Genomic DNA, 23,492 nt, shown 5'->3' on the forward strand with positions numbered 1-23,492 from the left:
TCGGCCGCTGGGTTGGGAAAACCCTGGGTTGGGCAAAGGCAGAAGCCGAGAAGTCGATTAGGATAATCCAGACAAGAGTTGGTGGCGACTTGGACCAGAGTGGCAGTTGCAAGGTGGGGTTGGTGGGAAGAGGTGGGTCTTGGGGGCGTGTGAAGGTCCAGCCAACGGGATTTCCAACAGATCGGGGGTGCGGAGGGCGTGTGAGAGCAGGAGAGGCAGCAGTGGGGTCTCCGGTCTTGGGTTTGTGCAAACTGGAAAGTTGAGTGGCTGCTCATTGAGTTGGAGAGGACAACAGTCAGAATGGGTTGGGAGGGAAGACCAGTTTGGCTTTGGAAATGTTAAGTTTGAAACTCCAGGAGGACATCCGATTGTGGATTTGAGGAGGTGGTTGGCTACGCTGGGGGAGAGGTCGGCACAGAGGTCAGGGGCGGCTGGAGACAGAAAGGTGGCAGTTAAGAGCCTACGGATGGTACTGCAAACCAGGGCACCTGACCCCATTGGCAAGACATGGAAGTAGCCCAGGGACTGAGGTCTAGGTCCAGGCTGAGAAGTCACGGAGATGGGGAGGCATTGGGAGGTGGGAGGAAAACCAGGGGAGTGGGCGTTCTGGAAACCCCAAGAAGAGAGGTGTCAGGGAGGAGGGAGCTCTCAGTGGACCGGCTGGGCAAGATGCCGCCGCTGGGCCTGGAAGCATGAGGCCTGAGGACGAAACTCTGGGCGCAGTCACAAGGTTATGGTGACCTGGCAAGGAGCCTGGGCGTGAATGGGGGAGAAGAGAGGGTGGGCAAGAGGGAATGAGGCAGAAGAAATGGGGGTGGGGGGAGATGGGCAAAGACATGGAAAGTTCACAGAAAAAGAAATATGCATGGCTTTTAAACAATGGAAAGATACTGAACTTCATAATCAAACAACAGAGGGAATTCCCTGGTGGTCCAGTGGCACTTTCACTGCCGAGGGCCTGGGTTTGATTCCTGCTTGGGGAACTAAGATCCCGCAAGCCACATGGCAAAAAATAAACAACGGTGGGGGGGGGGATTATTTTTACATCTATCAGATCAGGAGAGATTAAAAATTGATACTATACTGTGGAAACCCAGAGAAGCCAACTGTCACCCATCGCTGTTAGGACCTGGTATTAGTACAGCCTTTCTGTTCAGTAAACTTAGACTTCAACCCAGTAATTCTGCTCCTAGGAATTTGTCCCAATGGACAGAGTCACGTGGATGCTCAGTGATTATGTACAGGTGTAATCACAGCATCATTATAATAGCAAAACCCTGGAAGAAATCCAAATGTCCACCAGCTGGTCATCTATGGGACACAAGCTGCAACGGACTAGGAAACAGGAAAGTGAGCGCGTATCATCTCCTCCCATCCATAAGGCCTTCTTATCCTTTTGCACTGCTGGAAATTTTAACCACCCACAGGTACTGCCTTAAGAATTAAATTTAAAATAAAAACGTACACAGTGGGGTCACATCAGGTAGATTTGGAAGGGGCTTTCAGGTCGTCTACCTCAGTGGGTCCCCCTCCCCCTGTTCCCCCACCCCCATCCATGGCTGGGCTGTATCCAGATCACCTAGGGGCTTGTTAAGACGCAGAACTGACGTGCAGAGTCAGTATCTGGGGATCTGGGTTACACCCCTCAGGCTGTTCTGAAACACAGGCAGGAGAATGCAGTGGGTAGTGGACCCACCACCGTGTACAATTCCCTGAAGAAACTGAGGGCCTTACACGTGTCAAGCACTGTTCTGGGGGCTGTTTTCCCCACAGTGAACAGACAGGCAAGAAGGCAAAAGGATCTCAGGGGGCTTCCCTGCCCGTAAGAAGAGACACCTGATACAGTGATACAATAGCTAATATTAACTATTTTACAGAAATAACTTATGCGCTTAACAACCTTATAATGATAGGCACTATTCTTTAGGTCCTTTTCTTTAAAAATTTATTTATATTTATTTTTGGCTGTGTTGGGTCTTCGTTTCTGTGCGAGGGCTTTCTCTAGTTGTGGCAAGCGGGGGCCACTCTCCATCGCGGTGCGCGGGCCTCTCACTATCACGGCCTCTCTTTGTTGGAGCACAGGCTCCAGACGCGCAGGCTCAGTAGTTGTGGCTCACGGGCCTAGTTGCTCCAGGGCATGTGGGATCTTCCCGGACCAGGGCTCGAACCTGTGTCCCCTGCATTGGCAGGCAGATTCTCAACCACTGCGCCACCAGGGAGGCCCTAGGCACTATTCTTATCCCCATTTTATAGGTGAGAAAACAGAGACACAGAAAAGTCACACAGCCAGTGAGGGGCTGAGCTGGGACTAAACCCAGCAGTCTAACTCTTAAGGTTATAAACATGATGAAATAGAAAGTATGTGGACTGACAGGGGCGGGGGTAGTGGGAGCACACCTCTGGGTCTGGTGCTCAGAGTGGACCCCTCTGAGACTCAAAGGACAGGAAAGACGCATGGCAAACTCAAGGCCGTCTGATGGGGAAGACAGATGGGTGCACTCGTGGAACAGGAAGGCCAGTGTGACTGTGGTGGCTGAGAATGAATAATCAAAGGACAGATGGAGTATCTGGTCACTTTAGAGCAGCGCTTTTCCACTGGTGTGATTCCTTCTTCAGGTGGCAGGGAGCACACTGCCTCTTCCATTACACAACCGTTCTGTTCTTTAGGAAATCCTTCCTTGGGTTGATTTCCTCCAATAGCCATTTTCTCCTCTGTATTAACAGAGCCCCCAAGTTTTCTAGCTGGGCCACAGCCACCTAGAATAAAGACTACATTTCCCAGCTTCCCTTGGATAAAACGTGGCCCTCTGACTACATCCAGCCAATGGGCCATACCCAGAAGTGATGTGTGCATCTTCCCCTCCTCCACCCTGTAGTCTGGACAAACTGTGAGCCAGTTGGACCACGTGGGTGGGATGAGGAGGCTGGATTTCCTGAGTGGTACACAGCAGTCACACCAGCTCTGGAATGTCTCACGGGAGAGAAATAAATCACCAACGGTTCTCCACCTTGGTTGGGCTTTATAAAAATACTGATGACTGCCCCCTCTTCCTCAGTTTCTGATGTAATTGGTCTGGGATGTACCCTGAGCTTTCGATATTTCAAAAAGCTCCCCAGCCAAAGTTGAGAACCCTTGTTTTATGTTGATCTGGGTTTGTGTGACACACACCTGAACCTCTATGCTGATATGTCCAAGGAGGGTTGGCTCTTAAAAGCTGTGCCTGTAAGACGGTCCCACCGCTCTCACTGGACAGGCCTTCAAATCCGAAATCAGGTGGCATTCCTCCTAATGACGTCACGTTCAGCTCTTCGCTGGGATGAGGACTGATTAGGAGAAGAGTCATAGACTGAAATCCTGAGACTTAATCTGGGAGGAAGACTTCCCAGGGGCTGAGGGCAGTGTGGGTGAAGGGAGTCGGGGGGCGTGACTGATACAGAAGCTGGGGACACAGCAGCCTGAGGGAAGCCCAGTGGTTCAGTCACTATTCCTGAACAGAGTTGGTACATGGCGGTTCTCCAGAGTTGAGGCTTAGCTGGGTCAGTGGGTGGAGGGCTTAGAATGCCAAGATCATGTGTTTGACTTTTAATGTGAGGATACCCGAAACCTGTCAAGGATGGTAAGCAGGGAATAAATAGCACAGCCAGATTTGTGCTGTAAAACATTCTCTGTCGTGTCATCGTGAATTGGTTCAAGATTGGAGGTGGGGAGACCAATCTGGGGATCTGGTGAGAGGTGATGGAGACCAGTGAATGACGGAGACTTGAATCTGAAGTTTCGCTAGATGCCTCACACGGTTGATTTACTTTATGCTTTTAATCCACCTGGAGTTCGGATTGTCTGCACTTACACTGCTTCCAGGCCAGTCCTCCCTCAGCCTATGCTTGTCCAGATTTTAGGGATCTGGACAAAGAGGTATAGCTCCCTCCAGAACTGCCTTTCCCCTGAGGAGCTGATCAGGAGATGTTGGCAGAATTAACCATGGCCCGGCTGCTTTTGATCTCGTAGGTGACAGCCCAGAGTTCCAATCTGCTCTCCAAGCTATCAGAATGAGGTCAGGCTACAGGAGGAATGTTGAAATAAATCTAAAACCTCACCCTAAAGCAACCATACTCCAATAAAAATTAATTAAAAAGAAAAACACTCACCCACATCTACCTCAAACATTAATTTGCATATGAATCGCTGGGGGCTCCTGTTAAAATGTGGATTCTGATCCAGCCGGCCTGAGGTGTTGAATCTGAGATTCTGCAGTTCTGCCAATACTCCTGGGCCAGCAGCTATACTATGAGTGGCAAGGCCTGTTGTTCTCTGCCTTGGCTGCATCTGGGAATTACCTGGGAGCTTTAAAAAAAATCCTGATGCCTGGGCCTCACAGACAGAGGGTGTGGTTTTATAGGGCTAGAGTGTGGCCTGGATATTGGTATTTTTAAAGGTCCCAGTATTCTAACCCGCTGCAAAGACGGAGAAAGCAGAGCTTTCAAAATCACCCAGGGAGTTGGTTTTTTTTTTTAAATGTAGGTTCTAGGATAACCACTCCTAAAGCTTTTGTTTCTTTAAATCTGGGAAAAGGCCTCCAAAGAAATGTGCATTTCCCTAGAGATTCCGTTGCCGGTGAACAATGCTCAAACTGGAACCCTCCCCTCACCCCCCCTCCGACGTTGCCCAAAGGCAGAGATTATCAGAATCAGATAGCTGGGATTGGACCCCCAGGCTCAGTCAATAGCTGCATAATAGCAGGTAAATCACTTAAAAAAAACAAAACAAACAAAAAAGCTTTATTTGCCTTTCCCACTAAGATTAATGTACTTGTGTGGTTATTTCTGTAAAATAGATTCCACAAGGGGGATTTCTGTATCAGGAGGAATTTGCTTGCAAATTTTGACAGATACCAAACATTCACTGAAATGCATTCCTCTTTGCATTCCTAACTGTGTAGAGGAGAATTCTTTTTTATTACACTTGCACCCACACAGGTAAATCTTTCAAATTCTTGCCATCTAGTAGTGAAAAAATGGGATCCCCGTTGTTGCTCTCATTTGCATTTCCCTGATGAGCAGCGAGGTTGAGTTCTTTTCATTCATATATTTACTTTAAAATATTTACAGGGCTTCCCTGGTGGCGCAGTGGTTAAGAACCCGCCTGCCAATGCAGGGTTCACTGGTTCGAGCCCCGGTCCAGGAAGATCCCACATGCCGCGGAGCGACTAAGCCCTTGCGCCACAATTACTGACCCTGCGCTCTAGAGCCCGCGAGCCACAACTACTGAAGCCAACGTGACACAACTACTGAAGACTCCGCGTCTGGAGCCCGTGCTCCGAAACAAGTGAAGCCACTGCAATGGGAAGCCCACGCACCGCAACAAAGGGTAGCTCCTGCTCGCCACAGCTAGAGAAAGCCCACGTGCAGACAAAAATAAAATAAGTAAAATAAATAAATGAAAAGATTTACAGATCTCCTTGCTTGCCTGATTATACCTATTAGGGCTAAATCCTCCGACTTAGTAAGTTTCAGTTTCCTCCTCTATAAAATGGAGGCGATAATATCCCCCAAGGTGGTTGTGAAGATTAGATGAGATTTCACGAATATACAGTGCCTAGGAGAGGACTTGGTATACAGCAGGCGTTCCAGAAATGTTTGCCTTTGAAACTTGCCAAGGCGGGTCCATTTAACCCCAGGGAAGGTGGGCGGGCGGTGCCTGGTAATTCACAGCGGGTGGTGGCCCGGCTCTCCGCGCGCAGCATCCGGGCCGCATCACACCCGCGCAGCCGAGGTGCCCGCTGCCCAGTCCGTCCTCCTGCATCTGCCCCATTATGGGACGGGCCACTGGACCCTCTCGACGACGCCCAGGCAAACCCCAAGGCCCTTGGAGCCCCCCGCCTTCCCTCGGTGTCTTGTCGCCCCCACGTGGCCAGTCGGAGCTCTTCTTTCTCCCAGACCGGTCTTTGCATCAATAATTCCTGGCGCCGCTCCCGGCTTCGCCCGAGCCAGACATCCGGCCCCGGGCCAGAGAATGATGTCTCATCCACATATCTTTGATCTCCAAACCCTCTGGCCACCCTGCGCCCCGGCTCCCCGCGGAGTCAAACGGGGAGGGGCGGGGGGGGGGGGGGGAAAAAGGGGGGGGGGGGGGGGGGAGACTCGCAAGCTACCCTGTTGACCCGCAGCTTAGCGTCAAAGTCCTGAAAGAAAGGGAATTCTCAGCATCACCCCCACCTGCCCGGCCCTACACTACACCCCTCAGCTAACAAAAGACGTCTCTTGATTGCTTTAATAATAATCATACTTTCGTCTTAACCTAACACGTTACCCTCATATAATCAACTGTCAGCCTCTGGTCCTTGTCACGTGCGTATTCAATGTATGTATTTTTGCCGAAACATTATAAAGTTTTATAAGCTACATATTTTGCTATGTGATCTTTCCTTCTTCCTTCACCTACTGTTTCCTTCCTTTCTACTCCCTGAGGACAGTAACAGCCAGGGGTTCTTTCTATACCTCCCCACCCCCCCCATCGTGTAATCGTAGATTTGCATATATGCACATATTTGTATGACTCTTTAACCCAAATTATGTCCGCCAATCCTCACAAGGACTCTGCGACAAATTATGCCCATATTAGAGTTGAGGAAACTGAGGTTATGATTTCATTTTAAGCCTCTGTTTATTGAATGCTTACTACTTACGGGATTCTACGCTAAATGTTATTATCCCTTAATCTTCACAACGTGTTACTTGCAGTTGAGGAAACAGATTAGAGGGCTCAAGGAAAATTATAAACAAGTAAATAGTAATACAGCTGACTGTGATTCCAAAGCGCAGTGTCTTGTCACACATCACTCCTCAAAATGCCCTCTGGATTGAAGGGAATTCAGAGAAGTGAAATTGTTATGTTAAAATGGTGGTGGGATGACAGGTGGATTATTACGAGCTTCCTGTTATGTTACTGTGTTATTTTAATAATTGTGTTGTTTGCTTACCGATAAAACAGCAGATATTACAGATATGAAAATATCCAAGTTGCAGACCACATTACAGCCTTCTAAACTATAGAGCAGGATACAAAGATGAGATCAATTAAAATGTTGTAAATATGGTTTATTGGTTTCCTTTTTCTTGTTTTATTAATTCAATATTATTAATCCTGAGAGTAGTGTATCACTAGTTGGAAGAGGTCAAACCATAGTGAGATGCAGGTTGGAGTTAATAATCTCCCTTGGGCTTCCCTGGTGGCACAGTGATTAAGAATCTGCCTACCAACGCAGGGGACACGGGGTCGAGCTCTGGTCCGGGAAGATCCCACATGCTTCAGAGCAACTAAGCCCATGCGCCCCAACTACTGAGCCTGCGCTCTAGAGCCCGTGAGCCACAACTACTGAGCCTGCGAGCCACAACTACTGAAGCCCATGCGCCTAGAGCCCATGCTCCGCAACAAGAGAAGCCACCGCAATGAGAAGCCCGCGCACCACAACAAAGAGTAGCCCCCGCTCGCCGCAACTAGAGAAAGCCCGCATGCAGCAATGGAGACCCAACGCAGCCAAAAATAAATAATTTATGGGAAAAAAAAAAAATCTCCCTCAGCCCTCCTCTCCCACTCCTCTCTCCTAAGGTAACCGGTGTGGATATTCCTAAACTGTATGCCCATGAAAATATTTAAACAGATACAGGGAATTCCCTGGCTGTCCTGTGGTTAGGACTTTGTGCTTTTACTGCCGAGGGTGTGGGTTCAATCCCTGATCGGGGAACTAAGATCCCTCAAGGTGTGGGGTGCAGCAAAAAATAAAAATAAACAGATATAGAAGCCATTATATTTGTTTGCAATCATACTATCCCTACTCCTCTGCAACTTGCAAATTTGTCATTTATCTGCTGAATAGACATTTGAATCATTCCATGAGGCTGCGGACTCATTTGCATAATATCCAGCCATTTATCTATTCAGCCATTACTGTATTTCTTCAAAAGCTCCTTTTGGAGAGAGAACACCCTTTCCCCTTCATTACTTCTCAGTATCAAAGCCTTTCCCTGCCTCTGGACACATTTGTGACCTTTCTGGGAAGGGCAAATTCCCTCAGGCTCTTACTGGAGGCGTCTGAACTCTGGGCCAGCGAACTCTGCATTGTCTGGGTTCCTCTTCCTTGCCCACATTCTGGCTGCTAGCAAGCGATGGGCTGATCCCAACGTCACTGTCATCTTTCCTGACGTGCTCTCTAGGCGAGCTCTAAAAGCTCCCTCCCGTCTTTTCAGGAGGTAGGAGACGGGGAGGCTCGCACTGCAGCAGCCCCTGAAGAAATCCTTCCGAACTCAACACTGAAGAGTGGTGACAGAGGAGCCTCCCTTGGGCTCCTGGGGACCAGCACAGCTTTAGTCGCTGGACAGGGGATGTTTTCTGGCCCCCACTGACCAGGCTCAGGCCCTCTGCCCCTCTGCTGGGTGAAGGCCTCTCTATCTCCAGCCACCTCTGCCTTACTTGCTGCAGAGATCCTAAAATCTCATCACATCCTTCCTCGGCTCAGAAACTTTCAATGGCTTCCCATTTTCTCCCGACTAAAGCCCCAGTTTTTTAACCACAGAGACCTAGGAAATTCATCATTTTTGAAGGGTAACATCTGTCCCCAAACCACACCCTCCTTCTTCTAGATTCTATGGAAGTTTCCACACCAGAAATTCAAGAGCTATCTCCTTTACCTATTATTCACTTAATTCCAGTGTCCTGGCCCTCCTGCCTCAAAAATACTTCTCAGGTTGCTCTAATTCTCTCCCCTCCCACTACCGACAGCTCTCTTTCTCATTCCTACCCTTCCCCACCAAGCCTTCGCTAGGGCTGTTCCCACTGTCTTTCCCATCTTTGTCTTTTTTTGTCTGTCGAAGATAATTTTATTTTTTCACCAGATGAATGTTGAGCCATATTGTCTGACAGTAAATAGCAAGACATACATCTATAGAACTACTTTTGGTTCATGCTGTCAACGCCTTAATCTTTGTTATTACAGAAACACATGGATCCAATTAATTTAACTGCAGGAAATTGCAGAGAAGAACAAAAACAGTCTTATTTTATTCCACTAGAGATTACGATGTGGTTGATGAAAATATCCTCATGACCTCCAAAGGGTTTACAAGTCCATCTTTTCTTAGCGAACCAGCCCGTGCAGGGGAATCAGAGAAGGAAGCTACTCTGCTGCTCTAAGAAGCGGCGCTGAGCCAGGGATGAGGGATGCTAAGGCTGTTGGAAGTAGCCAGGCGCATAATGCCCTAGGTTTATTGGGTTTTTTTGTTTTTTTTGTTTTGTTTTTTGCAGTACGCGGGCCTCTCACTGTCGTGGCCTCTCCAGTTGCAGAGCACAGGCTCCGGACGCGCAGGCTCAGCGGCCATGGCTCACGGGCCCAGCTGCTCCGCGGCATGTGGGATCTTCCCGGACCGGGGCACGAACCCGTGTCCCCTGCATCGGCAGGCGGACTCTCAACCACTGCGCCACCAGGTAAGTCCCACATGTAATTTATTGAATACAGTCCTGAAGTGAAAAGCAGGATGGCTGTCTGGGTACAGCACTGTTGTAAGGGTATCATCGTTTCCCTTCCTGATTGGCTGGCTGACTTCAGCTGTCCAGCATCATGATAGTTTATCTACCACTCGCCCTGGAAAAGATCAAAATTTAAAATTCGACGTACAGTTTCTACCAAACGTGTATCACTTTTGCACCACTGTAAATTCGGAAAATCATAGGTGGGGAACTTCCGTATTTACTTCTAGGGGAAAAGGTGAAAATGAGCCCCCTGGTGGCAGCTGCAGTAGTTGCAGGGCTAGAACCTGAAGCGGGTAAGTCTCCTTAAGCAGTCCCGTGCGAATCTAGTTCTAGAATGAGTAGACGTCACCAGACATAAGCCAGAAAACGTCCAGAGTTCCTGCTTCGCCCTTGACTTACTCCAGGAGTAAGACTGGGTCGCTCTATGGCCGGTGGTTGGATTGAAAGCTTGTTCTGTCCCCATTTACTCGGAGAAATAGAATCACTTTCGGTGTAAATGCATCCAAAGTATCACTGAGAAACAATCTGGAAAAAGAAAACTGTCCGAACATCCTAAATATCTGCTGTTCTCCTAGGAGGCAAGGGGCAGGCTTGGTTCCTGACCTCCGGACCAGCACTCCCGTGCTGCTGCCTTCCTGAATGAGGGAACCTGGAAACTAGAAGCCCTGCGGGCTTGCGTGGCTCCCCCATCGGGATCTCTCCCCTGCAGGCCAGGCTGGCGGCCGGGGAAATAACGCACTCCAGTAAAAGATGGAGAGGGAGGTAGGCTAAAGCAGACAGCATCAGACAGAGCCACATGGATGCTGAGTGTCCCAGCCCACTTCTCCTCTCATTTAAATTAAACCCTAAGGTCCCGTTCCTTTAGAAAACTTCCAGGATTTGAGATTTTTATGTTTTTAAAAAATTTTTTTTTAAATTCAAAGTCACAAAAATTATAATCATCCTCATCAGTTCACTCAGTCCCATGTAATTAATTTTTTTTATCTCGATCTTTTGTTGGCACTTTTATGAGTTCATCAGTTTTCCATTAGAGTTCTGAAAATGCTTCTTCATTCAGTTCAGCAGTGTAGTCAGTTACCAGAAACCTGTGCTCGTCAGAGTCTTTTCCATGAATTCCTTGAAGATGAAACCCTTTTACAGGAACGTTTTTGCAAAAGCATCAGAGTACACCCAGAACTGTCTGTAAATGACAAAAGACTTAAAAGCGGCCACGGTTAAAGGTCTGATGAAAGTTCATAATAATTTATCTGTTTTTAACATCAGGATCGTTCAGCCATCTTTTCTCCTTCACTTTGCCAAATATTTATTGCAGCGACCGGCGCATTTCTTTTCCTCCTTATTTGGCTATTTCCTGAGGGCTGCAGCTACGTGAGTTACACGTTATGTTTTCCAAATTCAATTCGACAAATACGTAATCAAGTACCAGACATTATGATAGATGTTACTGGGCTTACAAGAAGGTGTGTCCCTACCCTCTGGGACCTCAGCTATTTAGCAGATTGATTTGCACCAGTTACAGGCGCATCTGCGGACTGACAATGGTTAAGTGTTATTAAGTACAAAGTGTTAAAGGAAGAGGCAAGTGTGGAGGGAGGGGACTTGGAAAGATGCCAGAAAAGCAACAACTTGAAGGAAGGTAGGGTTTGGAGTCGGGAGAAAGGGTTCTGGGTGAGAACGCAGGAGACTCCATTCCGGCTACCACTGAGGAGTTCCTAGGTCCTGCTAGCCCAGCCCCTTAACTTCCCATGGCTGCTTTCATCCTAGTGGCCAGCAAAGGCACAGGCAGAATTAAAATGAAAGAAAGCCTGATTATATCATGTAAGATATTTGCAAACCTTTAGACAACTTGGTGCAAGGGAATAGACAAAACCCTGACTAGGAACTGGAATTCTTGGGATCTGATCCCAGTTCTGCTCTGATTGGCTTTGTGATCTTGGGCAAATTACACCTTTCTGGACCCGAGTTTCACCATAAGAAGAATGGCAATAATAACACCCATCACGGCGTTATTATAACACTTTCATAGCTAGCTCTCAGGGTGGTCGTGAGGGTCAAAGGGTCCACAGCTGGGACTGAGTGGGCAGACTGGGAAGAAATCAACAGGATCCCTCGCTGGGGTGAAGAGGAAAAAGGTAACTGAAGCAGGCCGACCAAGAGATGAAGAAGAGAGATGGGCTGGCCAGGAGCCAAGCAGGATGAGGAAGAAAGACAAAGTTAGAGACTCACTGCGAAGTGAGAGTGAGGACGGAGCACACAAAGATCTGCGACATGCGTGTCCAGCTTAAAAACTGCTCAAACTTTGTGGGTCAGACATTACGTATCTGTAAGATGGAAATAATCATGCATTTGACCCTTAAAAGTTGTGTCTAGCTGGTTTGTGCCCTCATGCCACACGCCTCCCCACGGTACACGTCAGACATACTGTGATCCCAACACAACTGGCATCGCCGGAGCCTTTGCTCTTCGAGGTCTCCCTTTAGGGCAGGGTGTTCTTTATGTCCCTGCCACCGAGTAGGAACTGAGCTAATGTCTCTGGATTATGAGTCCAGTGAACTGTGAAAAGGACTTGGTCCTGTCAAGTCCTTGGGAAATGACGCGAAGATGCCTGTTTAGAACAGGTTAGGAGTAAGCTTTCTTGAGAGCAGGGTTATGACTGTTCTTAGACCTATGATCCCATTTTATAAATTTGAAAAACTATCATTTCAGGGCTAGTTCCCCCCAAAATAACAATCAACCATAAATCATTTTTTAAAGTTTTATTAAATCATTTAGACTTGAAAGAAGTCACAATAGTTAACACACTTAAGTGCGTTCTATACACCACCAACCCAAATGGATTGAGTTCAGAATTTTTATAAATAAAAAATAAACATATTTACAGTGGAAAATAAAAACATGTTAGCAAGTTAGATGATTAAACTGTTATCTACAGTCAGTTTTGGGGAAAAAAACCAACCTACAGTATTATATTTAAGACACTTAAGATTTCGTTAGATTTTAAAAGTCCATAATTGAAGAAGTTAGTTGTAATATAGGATTCATTTCTTACTACGGCTTTTTTCCTCCCCAAACCAGAACTTTTGACCAATTTACACAAAAAGCTTCATTTTCCCTTTACCGGAGGTAAAAGTACAAAAACCTCTTAAACGCTCCCTAGAACCATCTAAGGAATAAAGCTATTTAATGCTACAAACGTCACTAGAAAACTAGCTATGGAATAAACCACTATACAATTTGTGCCACTTGTCCTCCAAAATAATGCAGATTCCTTTTACCCACCAGGGACAAAAATGGAGTCAGCTTTTTTGGAAATCAGTTTCAAAATCACCACTGTTCTCTCTAGAAAGTGTATTTCTAGAACAGTATAGTTACTACATGTAGGGACTTTCATTTTTCTGTACTACAAAAATATTTCCATTTTATAATTCTCTCTATACATTTTAGGGGTTGCTTCCACCTCCTTAGACAAAACGTGAGGGCTACGATGCTTGGCCGGCCGATTTCAAGAGATCAACGAAGGAAAAGGACCACGTGTGATTCAGTGACAGCCCTCTCCTTGAGCAGAGCAAAAATCAAGAGTTGGCTCAAAGGTCTGAGCTCCAATATCCAGTTTAACTTTGATTTACGAAAAGTAGTCCAAAATGAAATCCAGCAAAGAACGAAATTTTCAAGGTCACGATTTTGGAAAAATCAACATTCCTTCGAAGTGGGCTATTCCGTGTCACCTGTTAGGGAGGCGAGCAGAGCTTAAGGCTAATTGCTTGGCAAAGGGCTGTGGGAGCTGCTGGAGTGTCTTGACTGTTTTGTTCCTGATGAGCTCATGGAGCGAGACCTCTGTCTGAGAACTGTTTTTCCTGGAAACTCCAAGTCCTCGAATATAGCATTTTCAATAATGTTTGCAGCTTCAGGCCGGTCCGTAGGGGATGGGGAGAGCATGTCTTGCACCATTACATACTGAAAGATAAAAACTGTTTTGTAATAAAAGGGCCACTAACCAGCTGCCTAATTGAGAAGTCAGCCAAATGTTTCTATAGCTATACTAAGTTTGCGAGCCAGTTTCTGACACAACTTCTCCACTCAGCTACTGAAATACAAAAGCAGCCACAGACCCTATATAAACAGGTGGGCCTGGCTGTGTTCCCATAAAACTTTATTACCAAAATAGGCAGCAGGCTGGATTTGGTCTGTGGGTCATAGTTTGCCCAACCCCTGCCCCAAATATACATGGACCATTTTGGGGTAATTGGTTGTTTTCTAACATATAATAAAAGGTCTTCAGTCACATCTTTGAAACGCAGGCATACTCTGACTTTTAAAATAAATTCATCTTACAATTGTATGTGAATGTACAATTATCTCAAAGATTTCAATTAAAAAATAACCATGCCAGTGATCAGTACCTAGCCCTTTTTACTGATTTTTTGAACCCCTTTAATGTAACACAGATTCTGATGAGCGCCCCCAGGGATTGAATCATCGACTTTGCAAAATACATAACAGAATAGTTTTTGTAAAATATATTTCACTTTAGGCCGGCATATCTCTATATTGTTATAAAGTTCATTTTTAACGCAACCCTTCGTTATAATACTGAAAGATCAATTAGACTTTTTCCAACTTGATGACTAGCCACACAGTCTAATTTACCTAAACGTAAGTTACTAAGAAAATTCAAGATTTATCAACACATAAATTTTAAAGTGATATGTCTGTGGACATATAATGAAATAAACAAAAGCTGCAAAAAGAAACTTCAAAAATTCATTACACACAGTTCTCACCATCAAGACCAGCTTAATTTTCCCTTCCCACTCTTCTGGACTATGTCACTCTGAGGGGCATAACTCCAACACACAGAAATCAGTGGAAATTAGCGACATTTTTTAAAAAAGAAGCCAGTTTTTAAGATCTCTCCCAAATTCACTAAGATAAAGAAATTAATGGCATGATCATAATGGCAACTCTACGGCTGTGAGGGTGAGCTAGGAGTTCAGCCTTATCGAAACGCAAGGTTGCTGCAGTTCCCAGATGGGGTGTCATGCAGCTTGGAGCACAGGGCACTGGGCCCAGGACCTGGGACCGAGTCACAGCCTTTGGTTTTAACAAGGTGTGTGTTCTTGGGATCAGGTCCCTTTCCTCTCTAGACCTTAGGCTTCCTCATCTGTAAAACGGGGAAACTGACGAGCTGACTGCTGAGGACGCTTCAGGTTCTAAGTAAGATTCTAAAGAAAATAAAAGATGAGAGTTCATACCAACCTCACGAGGACATTTCTGAGTAAATAGTGGTGGAAATTTGAGATCTCTTACATCAGTTAAGATCTGAAAAGAAAGAAAAGTGTTACTTATCTTTAAATCTATTTTGATATGTGGATCTCTTTAAACATAGAGAGATTTTTTTAAAATTTATTTATTTTATTTATTTTTGGCTGCGTTGGGTCTTAGTTGCTGTGCACGGGCTTTCTCTAGTTGTGAGCGGGGGCTACTCTTCGTTGCGGTGTGCGGGCTTCTCACTGCAGTGGCTTCTCTTGTTGTGGAGCGTGGGCTCTAGGCACGTGGGCTTCAGTAGTTGTGGCACGCGGGCTCAGTAGATGTGGCTCACGGGCTCTAGAGTGCAGGCTCAGTAGTTGTGGTGCACGGGCTTAGTTGCTACGTGGCATGTGGGATCTTCCTGGACCAGGGCTCAAGCCCGGGTCCCCTGCACTGGCGGGTGGATTCTTAACCACTGCGCCACCAGGGAAGCCCACATTTGTGTTCTTAAGTGGGTAACTTTTTCTACTAGTCACTAACCTCTTGTATTTGATATAAAAAGACATAGATTTTTTTTTTTTGTGTGGTATGCTGGCCTCTCACTGTTGTGGCCTCTCCCATTGCGGAGCACAGGCTCTGGGCGCGCAGGCTCAGTGGCCATGGCTCACGGGCCCAGCCGCTCCGCGGCATGTGGGATCTTCCCGGACCGGGGCATGAACCCGTGTCCCCTGCATCGGCAGGCGGACTCTCAACCACTGTGCCACCAGGGAAGCCCTCTTTTTCTTTTTTTTTGAGTGAAGAAAACCAAGTCAATTATGCTAAATTCTGAATATAAAATTAAACTAGTTATTTGGGAAATTTTCATACAAACAGGATAACAGGGCCGTGTGTGACTGCTCTGAGACTTAAATGAGGTAATTCAGGCAAACTACTTAGCACAGTGCCTGATGTTCGTTTTGTAATGATGATAAAAACCAGTTTTGAGAAATGAAATAAATTAAATATGTCTTCATATTTCTTGAGAAATAAGCTGGAGTGTACTTGAACAAAAATATGAACTGGGTTGGCATTTGTCACTTCCCACTAAAGGGAAACAGATACTTCACTAGAAGAATCTGTGCTGCAGGCCCTAGAACGGAGGGTTTCACCTGCTAATAGGTAGGTCGTACCAAACTAAGTGCAGATAAATGCTTGAGTCTGGACTCTTGGAATTAATTTTTAATCCCATAACATTCTTAAAGTTTTTATTTTATAACTTAGAATTTAAAAGAGACCTTGGCCATAACTCAATGGGGAAACAGAGAGTCTTTTCAACAAAAAGCATAAGCATAAAAGAAAAGAATGGTAGGTGGAACTTTAAAATTAAAATCTGCTACCCTGTGAAAGACACCATTAAGAAAATGAAATGGCAAGCCACAGACTGGAATAAATTAGTCACAATACATATACTTGGCAAAGGACTTGAAAAGACTGTCAAGGTCATTAGTTATCAGAGAAATGCAAACTTAAACCACAGTATGACTCCATCATACCCCTATTAGAATGTCTAAAAATGTAAAGACTGAAACATAAGTGTTGAGTATGTGGAGGACCTAGGTCTCTCCTACACTGCCGGTGAGGATATAAAATGACACTTTCTTATAAAGTTAAACCACTTACCACAGAGCTTATCAATCCTACCTCGTAATTACCCGAGACTAAGGATACATATGTGTGTCTACAAAGAGACTTGTTCACAAGTGTTCACAGCAACTTTAGTCGTAAATGTTTCTCAACAGGTAACTGGACACATGAACTGTGGTGTATATACCATGGAATATTAATAAAAAGGAAGGAACTACTGACTTTATAGTGAGTCAAAGAAGGCAGACACAAAAGAGAATAGACATGTATGATTCAATTTATACGAAACTTTAGAAAAGACAGAACACAGATCAGCAGTTGCCTGGGATCCAGGTGGAGCCTGGAAAGACAGGGGACTGACTGGGAAGGAGCAAAAGGCAACTTTCTGGGGTGCTACAAATGTTCTATATTTTGAATGTAGTGGTGATTATGTGGATGTATAAATGTGTCAAAACTCATAAAAATGTACAAAGTGGGTATGTTGTATGTATGTAAATTATGTCTCAATAAAATTAATTTAAAAAAAAGATCTCGGTCAAATCATTGAATAGTCTCTTTTACATTTACTAATGGAATTTCAGAGGGGTCCTGGCTACACATGGCAGATTTTCTACTATATTTCTAGTAAGCATTTTCACTAAAACAAGTGCCAAGGAAGGTAAGATGTACTGTAAGTCTATAAGGATGACTGCAATGGAAGAACAGATTACATTTTTGAAAGAGAGAAAGCAGTGGAAGCATAGCAGCTTCTTTAGCAGAACAGAGGAAGGTAAACCAGGCTGCCTGTGAGGGATAAAGCCAACAAAGAGGGAACTGATTAGCTGAGCAGAACCTGCTGGGCATGGGGGTGAGGCTCAAGGATGGCAGCAGGAGAGCCGTCGAAAGGTCTGTATATGGATGGAGTGATATATCCCCAGATAACACATAAGGTTTGCTCTCTGGAGAAACGGAACCCAGGCATTCCAGACTTAGGGTTGACAGAACGAGGATGAGTCGGGGGTGGGCATGGAACACAGAAGGACGCAGTGAAGATCTGCATGTGGAACAGTAAGAACTCTCCACACCCCATCCCGACTCTTTCTCAGGCAGGAGAATGAGAGCTTCTTCTCTGGAGAAAATGAGGAAAGGCCTATAGATGCTGACATGTGGGAGTTCGGCGCCCCCCACCCCAAAGTAAGAACTGGATTGTAACCCCTACAGTGATGTCCACTTCTAGTCACCATTTTAGAGCCCTATTCTTCTTCCATTTTTTTTTTTTTTTTTCCTGTTCTTTTTGGCTGTGCTGCACGGCTTGCAGGAATCTTGGTTCCCCGACCAGGGATCGAACCCGGGACCCGGGAGGGAAAGCGCCGAGTCCTAACCACTGGACCACGAGGGAATTCTCCAAGAGCCCTATTCTTAAATATGAATGGACAGCTAAGGATTATAAGCATGAGAAACACACACACACGAATCATTAAAAGACTCAGAGAAGCTGGTAGGGAGGGAAGTAAGTGTGACTATGAGGGGGTAGCAAGACGGAGTTTTCTGTGTTGACGTGACAGTTCTGTACCTGGATTGCAGTGGTGGTTACACAAACCTGTACTGAAATAAAACAACACGGAACTACATACATACACGGTACCGATGTCAAGTTTTTGTTGTACCGTAATTATGTCAAATGTAACTGTCAGCAGAAAGTGGGTGGAGGGTACCTCTCTGTCTTTGCAACTTCCCGTGGATCTATAATAATTTCAAAACAGAAAGTTAAAAAAAAAATACCCAGAGGAAAGAGACAATATAGGGGGAAGAAAACTTAAAATATATACATACATGTATTGGAGATTCTCAGCAATGTGAAGATACTGACTTCATGTAAACAGAGCGAAATACTATAAAAACGGTACAATCTCGGACACTAAAAATTGGACTGTCAAAATAAAGGGCTTAGGAAAGTCAGAATAACAAGTTAAGGAACTCCTGCAAAAAAATAGTACAGGGTTTCCTTGGGGGCGCAGTGATTAAGAATCCACCTGCCAATGCAGGGGACACGGGTTCAAGCCCTGGTCCGGGAAGATCCCACATGCCACGGAGCAACTAAGCCCGTGCGCCACAACTACTGAGCCTGCGCTCTAGAGCCCGTGAGCCACAACTACCGAGCGCTGATAAAACTAAAGCCCTAAAGATTCCAGAAACGAAAATGTAACAGGTCCAAGATACCCAATATTAAAAAATCAGGCATCAGAATGGTATCTGCTTTTCAACAGCAGCGCTGGAAGCTGTAAGGAAATGGGGCAATGCTCTCAAGGTTCTGAAGGAAAGTTATCTTCCATCTAGAATCAGAACCTGGCCAATTTATCAGTTACGTATGAAAATGGAAAAAAAGGTACTTTTTCAGATACCTGAGGACTCTAAAAATTTCTTTCTCATACATTGTTTCTGAGGAATTTACTGCAGAATGTGCTCCAGCAAAATAAAAGAATAGTGCAAGAAAATAAAACAAAGCAAAACACGGAAGCTAGGAAACAAGGGATCCAAGCCAGGAGAGTAGGGAAGTGCATCCTTGGATGACAGCTTACAGAAGGTCTAGGGGGCAACTGGTTCAGACCAGAGAACAAAGCTTTGAGAAGAAAGACTCCAGGGGAAAACAAATTAAATCTATCTATCTATCTATCTATCTATCTATCTATCTATCTATCTATCTAGATAAGCTATACTGAAGCACAGAGAAAATATTGTTTGATATGTGACAGACTTTTGCACATTTGTTAAAAATTACGGCAAAGGTTCACAGAAAACTAAGCAATTGGGAAAAGGCAATTCTGAAAAAAAGGATTGTATCAGAAAGAAAAGAAAGTCAGGGTACATTATTTGGTCTAGCATAGAACAATATGTGCATGGCTTAGTTTAACTAAAAAATTTTTACATAACTACATATTTTCGAAAATGTGTTTATTGAAATAAAATTCACATAAATAAAACTCACCATTTTAAACATTTTAAAGTGTATGAGTCTGTGATTTTTATTCTATTCAAAATGTTGTACAACCATCACCACTCTCTAATTCCGGAACATTTTCATCACCCAAAGAAAAACCTTGTACTTATTAAGCAATCACTCTCCATCCCCTTCTACCCCCAGCTCCTGGCAACTACTAATCTACCTTGTCTCTATGGATTTGCCTATTCCGGACATTTTGCATAAATGGAACCATACAGTATGTGGTCTTTTATGTCCGCTTCTTTCACTTAGTGTGATGTTTCCAAGGTTCACCTGTGCTGTAGTATGTATCAGTATTTCATTCCTTTTTCATGGCTGAATAATATTTCACTGTATGGGTCAACCACATTTGCTTTGCCATTCATCAGCTGATTGACATTTGGGTTGTTTCTACTTTCTGGCTATTATGAAAATGCTACTATGAACATTTGTGTACAAGTTTTTGTGTGGACCTGTGTTTTCATTTCTCTTGGGTATATACCTAGGAGTAGAACTGCTGGGTCATATGGTAATTCCATGTTTAGCTTTTTGAGGAACTGTCAAACTGTTTTCCACAGTGGCTGCATCATTTTACATTCTTACCAGCAATGCATGAGGGTTCTAATTTATCCATCTCCTCGCCAACACTTCTTTTCTGTTTTTGTTTTGTTTTGTTTTACTCTAGCCATCCTAGATGGTGTGAATGGTATCTCACTGTGATTTTGATTGGCATTTCCCTGACGAATAATGGTGTTGTGCTTATTGGTCATTTGTAATCTTCTGCAGAGAAATGTCTGTTCAAGTCCTTTGCCCATTTTTTAATGGGGTTGTCTTTTTGTTGTTGAACTGCAACAGTTCTGTATATACTCTGGATACTAGAACCTTATCAGATACATGATTCACAAATATTTTCTGTGGGTTGTATTTTCACTTTCTTTTTTAAAATAAATGTATTTATTTTAATTATTTATTTTTGGCTGCGTTGGGTCTTCGCTGCTGAGCGAGGTCTTTCTCTAGTTGTGGCGAGCGGGGGCTACTCTTTGTTCCGGTGTGCGGGCTTCTCATTGCAGTGGTTTCTCTTGTTGCGGAGCATGGGCTCTAGGCGCACAGGCTTCAGTAGTTGTGGCTCGCGGGCTCTAGAGTGCAGGCTCAGTAGTTGTGGTACATGGGCTTAGTTGCTCCGTGGCATGTGGGATCTTCCCAGAGCAGGGCTCGAACCCATGTCCCCTGCATTGGCAGGCGGATTCTTAACCACTGCACCACCAGGGCAGTCCTATTTTCACTTTCTTGATAGTGTCTTTTGATGTCCTTATAACTACACACATTTTTTAAAAAATACTTTGTTTTTTAAAATTTATTTTAATTAATTTATTTTGGGCCACACCGTGAGGCATGTGGGATCTCAGTTCCCTGACCAGGGATCGAAATCGAACCCGTGTCCCCTACAGTGGAAGCGCGGAGTCCTAACCACTGGACCACCAGGGAATTCCCCATAACTACTTAAATTTTGATGCCATATGATTCCTGATCCTTTAACATACGTTGGGCCTGTTTTATTTTCCCTTCTGGAAGCTTTTAGTGCCTCTACCTCTGGTATTCTGAAATTTAGCCACTTTGATTTTTAAATTATTTTTTTTCCTATTTATTGTATAGAACACTTGGTAGGTCCTTTTGGTTCTATGTGAGAACTACAACCTATTCTACCGTGGCCAGGAGTCAACAGATAAGGTCTAACACTGATAAATTAAGAAATGGTGATAAGGACATAAACTTTGGAAATACGGAAGTAAGTACAGGGACAACAGCTGGAAAAGTGGAGGGTAACCACTTATGAATTTCGGGGAAGAATGCGACAGAGGTCTACTTTTAAAAGACTTTCAGTACTGTTTTCCTTAAAGGCCATCACCTTGGTTTATTTTGAGAGGGGAAAAAAAAAAACCTAATCATGCTTTAGTTTGCCACCTTTTAAGTATGTGAGTGTATGGCCACTTGTCCTCTGGAAAATTCTTCTCTGACCAACCAACACCGTCACCCTCACTCCCTTACCCTGTGCGTTGCACTTATTACACATTTAAGGAACAGACAACTCGACTCAACAATTTTTGAAGACTGAGCTTTCTGTGGACGCAAATAGTCTACAAATCCTTTCTGCGTCACTCACGTGACCTCTTCTACGTCAACCAGTCTGCTGGTATTAGGAGTAAGTTACTCTTCTTCTAAAACTCTTTCTTCTGTGAATTTAAGATTTAATATTTTCTTTTTCTACCTTTCTTGAGGGGGGAACACTTACCCTGACCCTCTCCATATGAGTGCCGAATGGGTACAGCAATTCAAATAGAATGAGGCCTAAAGAAAAGATGTCCACTTTATGAGAGTAGTTGTTGCCATGAATCTGAAATCCCAAATAAAGAAGAAATATTAGGAAAACATTCACGGAGATAGTACAACGGATAATACGGCATCAGTGCATCTAAGTGTACGTAGAAATGTTAGCAAAGAGTTAATCATCTCTCCAGCCTCTTTTCTTCAACTCACCACAGCAAGAGTAATTAAAGTACTCAGCATTACAGAAGGAAGCCCAGGTATAGCTCTGAGATATGCATCAGTAAAATAGGCCCAGCGGAAACCTGGAGCCAGGAGCCCGGAAAAGCTGCTCCCCCCACCCCTGGGGTGAAGTTTTTCAAAGCCAGCACTATCTAAAGCAAATCTCTCATTTCTAACCAACTTAGTCCTCACCTATTTTTATGAGAAAATCTTCATTACTCCAAACCACTAATCAACCGTGGTTAGCCCTCATTACGGCACTTAATTATGGACTTCACTGCATTCTTGGTTTTACTTTTCATGTGTGTTGTTTCTTATTCTTCACAACTAGATTATAAAGTCCTGGAGGGAAGGGAACCGCTTCTTTTGAATTCTCACCATCAAGCACTGGGCTAAGTACAGAGAAGGCCCTCAATAAATACTTACTTGTTAAAATGAACAAATGAATTACAACCCAACTACTCTTATTAAACAAAGCCTCATTCAAATTAAAAGTGACCTCCTGTGGACTCAGAAGAACACTTTTATTTGGGAAAATGACTCTAGGCACAGAACGACACTTGGCAAAGGCCAAGGAAGCCCTCCCTTTGGGGGATCACAAGGTATTTGTCAGGGATGAGGAACCCTTTACAACCTCCTCTCTAAACTACACTTGATACCTGTCTCCCTGGTTCCTTCTGAGACCCAGCCTGCCTTTCTGCTTATAGACTATCAGGTGGGAAGTTCCAGTGACTGCAACAGGCTACACCATCTTCCTCCCTTCCCTTAGCTGTTACTGGGGTCTGGGAAGTATTCAAAGAAAATATGTTCAAAACAGAGTTTACAGGGTTACAGTGAAAAGGACACCTCATACACTATCTGGAGAATATTAATTAACACACCTTCATGAAAGCAACCTGGCAATAAGTGGTTACTACCACTTAATGGTTCTATTTAAATTTCATCCACCCCAGGGTAGATGGAAATGCAGACAGAGATTTGTACACAGGGATGGTTATCACAGTGATATTCCTAACAGCAAAATGTCTAAGTCACTAAAACATCCAAAACAAACGTTTCCCTTCTTAAACTCACTTTTAATAGGTAACACATTCACATGATTCAAAAAGAAGTATACAGTCAAGCTTCCCTCCTGTCCATCCCTTATCTGCCCAGTTCCCACCAGTCACTTCCCCTCTACCTACCACCCCCAAAACTATTTGTTTCCTGTACATCCTTCCAGAGCTCTTTATATAAACATAAGCAAATCTATAGCTATCTTTCCCCCCTTTACACACTATACACACATTTCTGCCCCTGGCTTTTTTCACTTAGGAGATTCTTTATTAACTCTTACCTATCTAAAAATGCCTCATTTCTTTTATATGAATAACTTTATGGCCAGAAACATGATTTGTGGGTCACAGCTATTTTTCATCCAAACTGTAAATGTTGACTTATTGTCCTCCAGGGTTGAGTGTTACAGAAAACAAGCTCTTTAAGCTGTAATGTGCTTCTTTATCGTACCTAAATACTTACACTATTTTTCCCTTATCTTGAAATTCAAGATGTCTAAGTACAGGGTTCTATTAAAACATTTCTTTAATTAAATAAAAA

The 23,492-nt window shown here is 44.3% G+C and overlaps 1 protein-coding gene across 3 annotated transcripts in view; it reads right to left on the bottom strand.

The window, feature by feature from the left end:
* Positions 1-12,264: 12,264 nt before the first annotated feature.
* The window catches only part of EIF2AK3 (eukaryotic translation initiation factor 2 alpha kinase 3), a 67,131-nt gene continuing 55,903 nt past the window's right edge, over positions 12,265-23,492 (bottom strand). For all 3 annotated transcript variants that reach the window (XM_024743760.1, XM_024743764.1, XM_024743763.1), the window contains 3 exons: positions 21,643-21,744; positions 14,780-14,842; positions 12,265-13,477 (listed from right to left, as the gene is read on the bottom strand). In XM_024743760.1, coding sequence (XP_024599528.1) covers positions 13,277-13,477; positions 14,780-14,842; positions 21,643-21,744 — 366 coding nt within the window. In that variant the 3' untranslated portion in view covers positions 12,265-13,276. The remainder of the gene's footprint in view (positions 13,478-14,779; positions 14,843-21,642; positions 21,745-23,492) is intronic.

The sequence above is a fragment of the Neophocaena asiaeorientalis genome, unplaced genomic scaffold, assembly GCF_003031525.2.
Source record: "Neophocaena asiaeorientalis asiaeorientalis breed wild unplaced genomic scaffold, Neophocaena_asiaeorientalis_V1.1 scaffold114, whole genome shotgun sequence".
NCBI classification, from domain to species: Eukaryota; Metazoa; Chordata; class Mammalia; order Artiodactyla; family Phocoenidae; genus Neophocaena; species Neophocaena asiaeorientalis.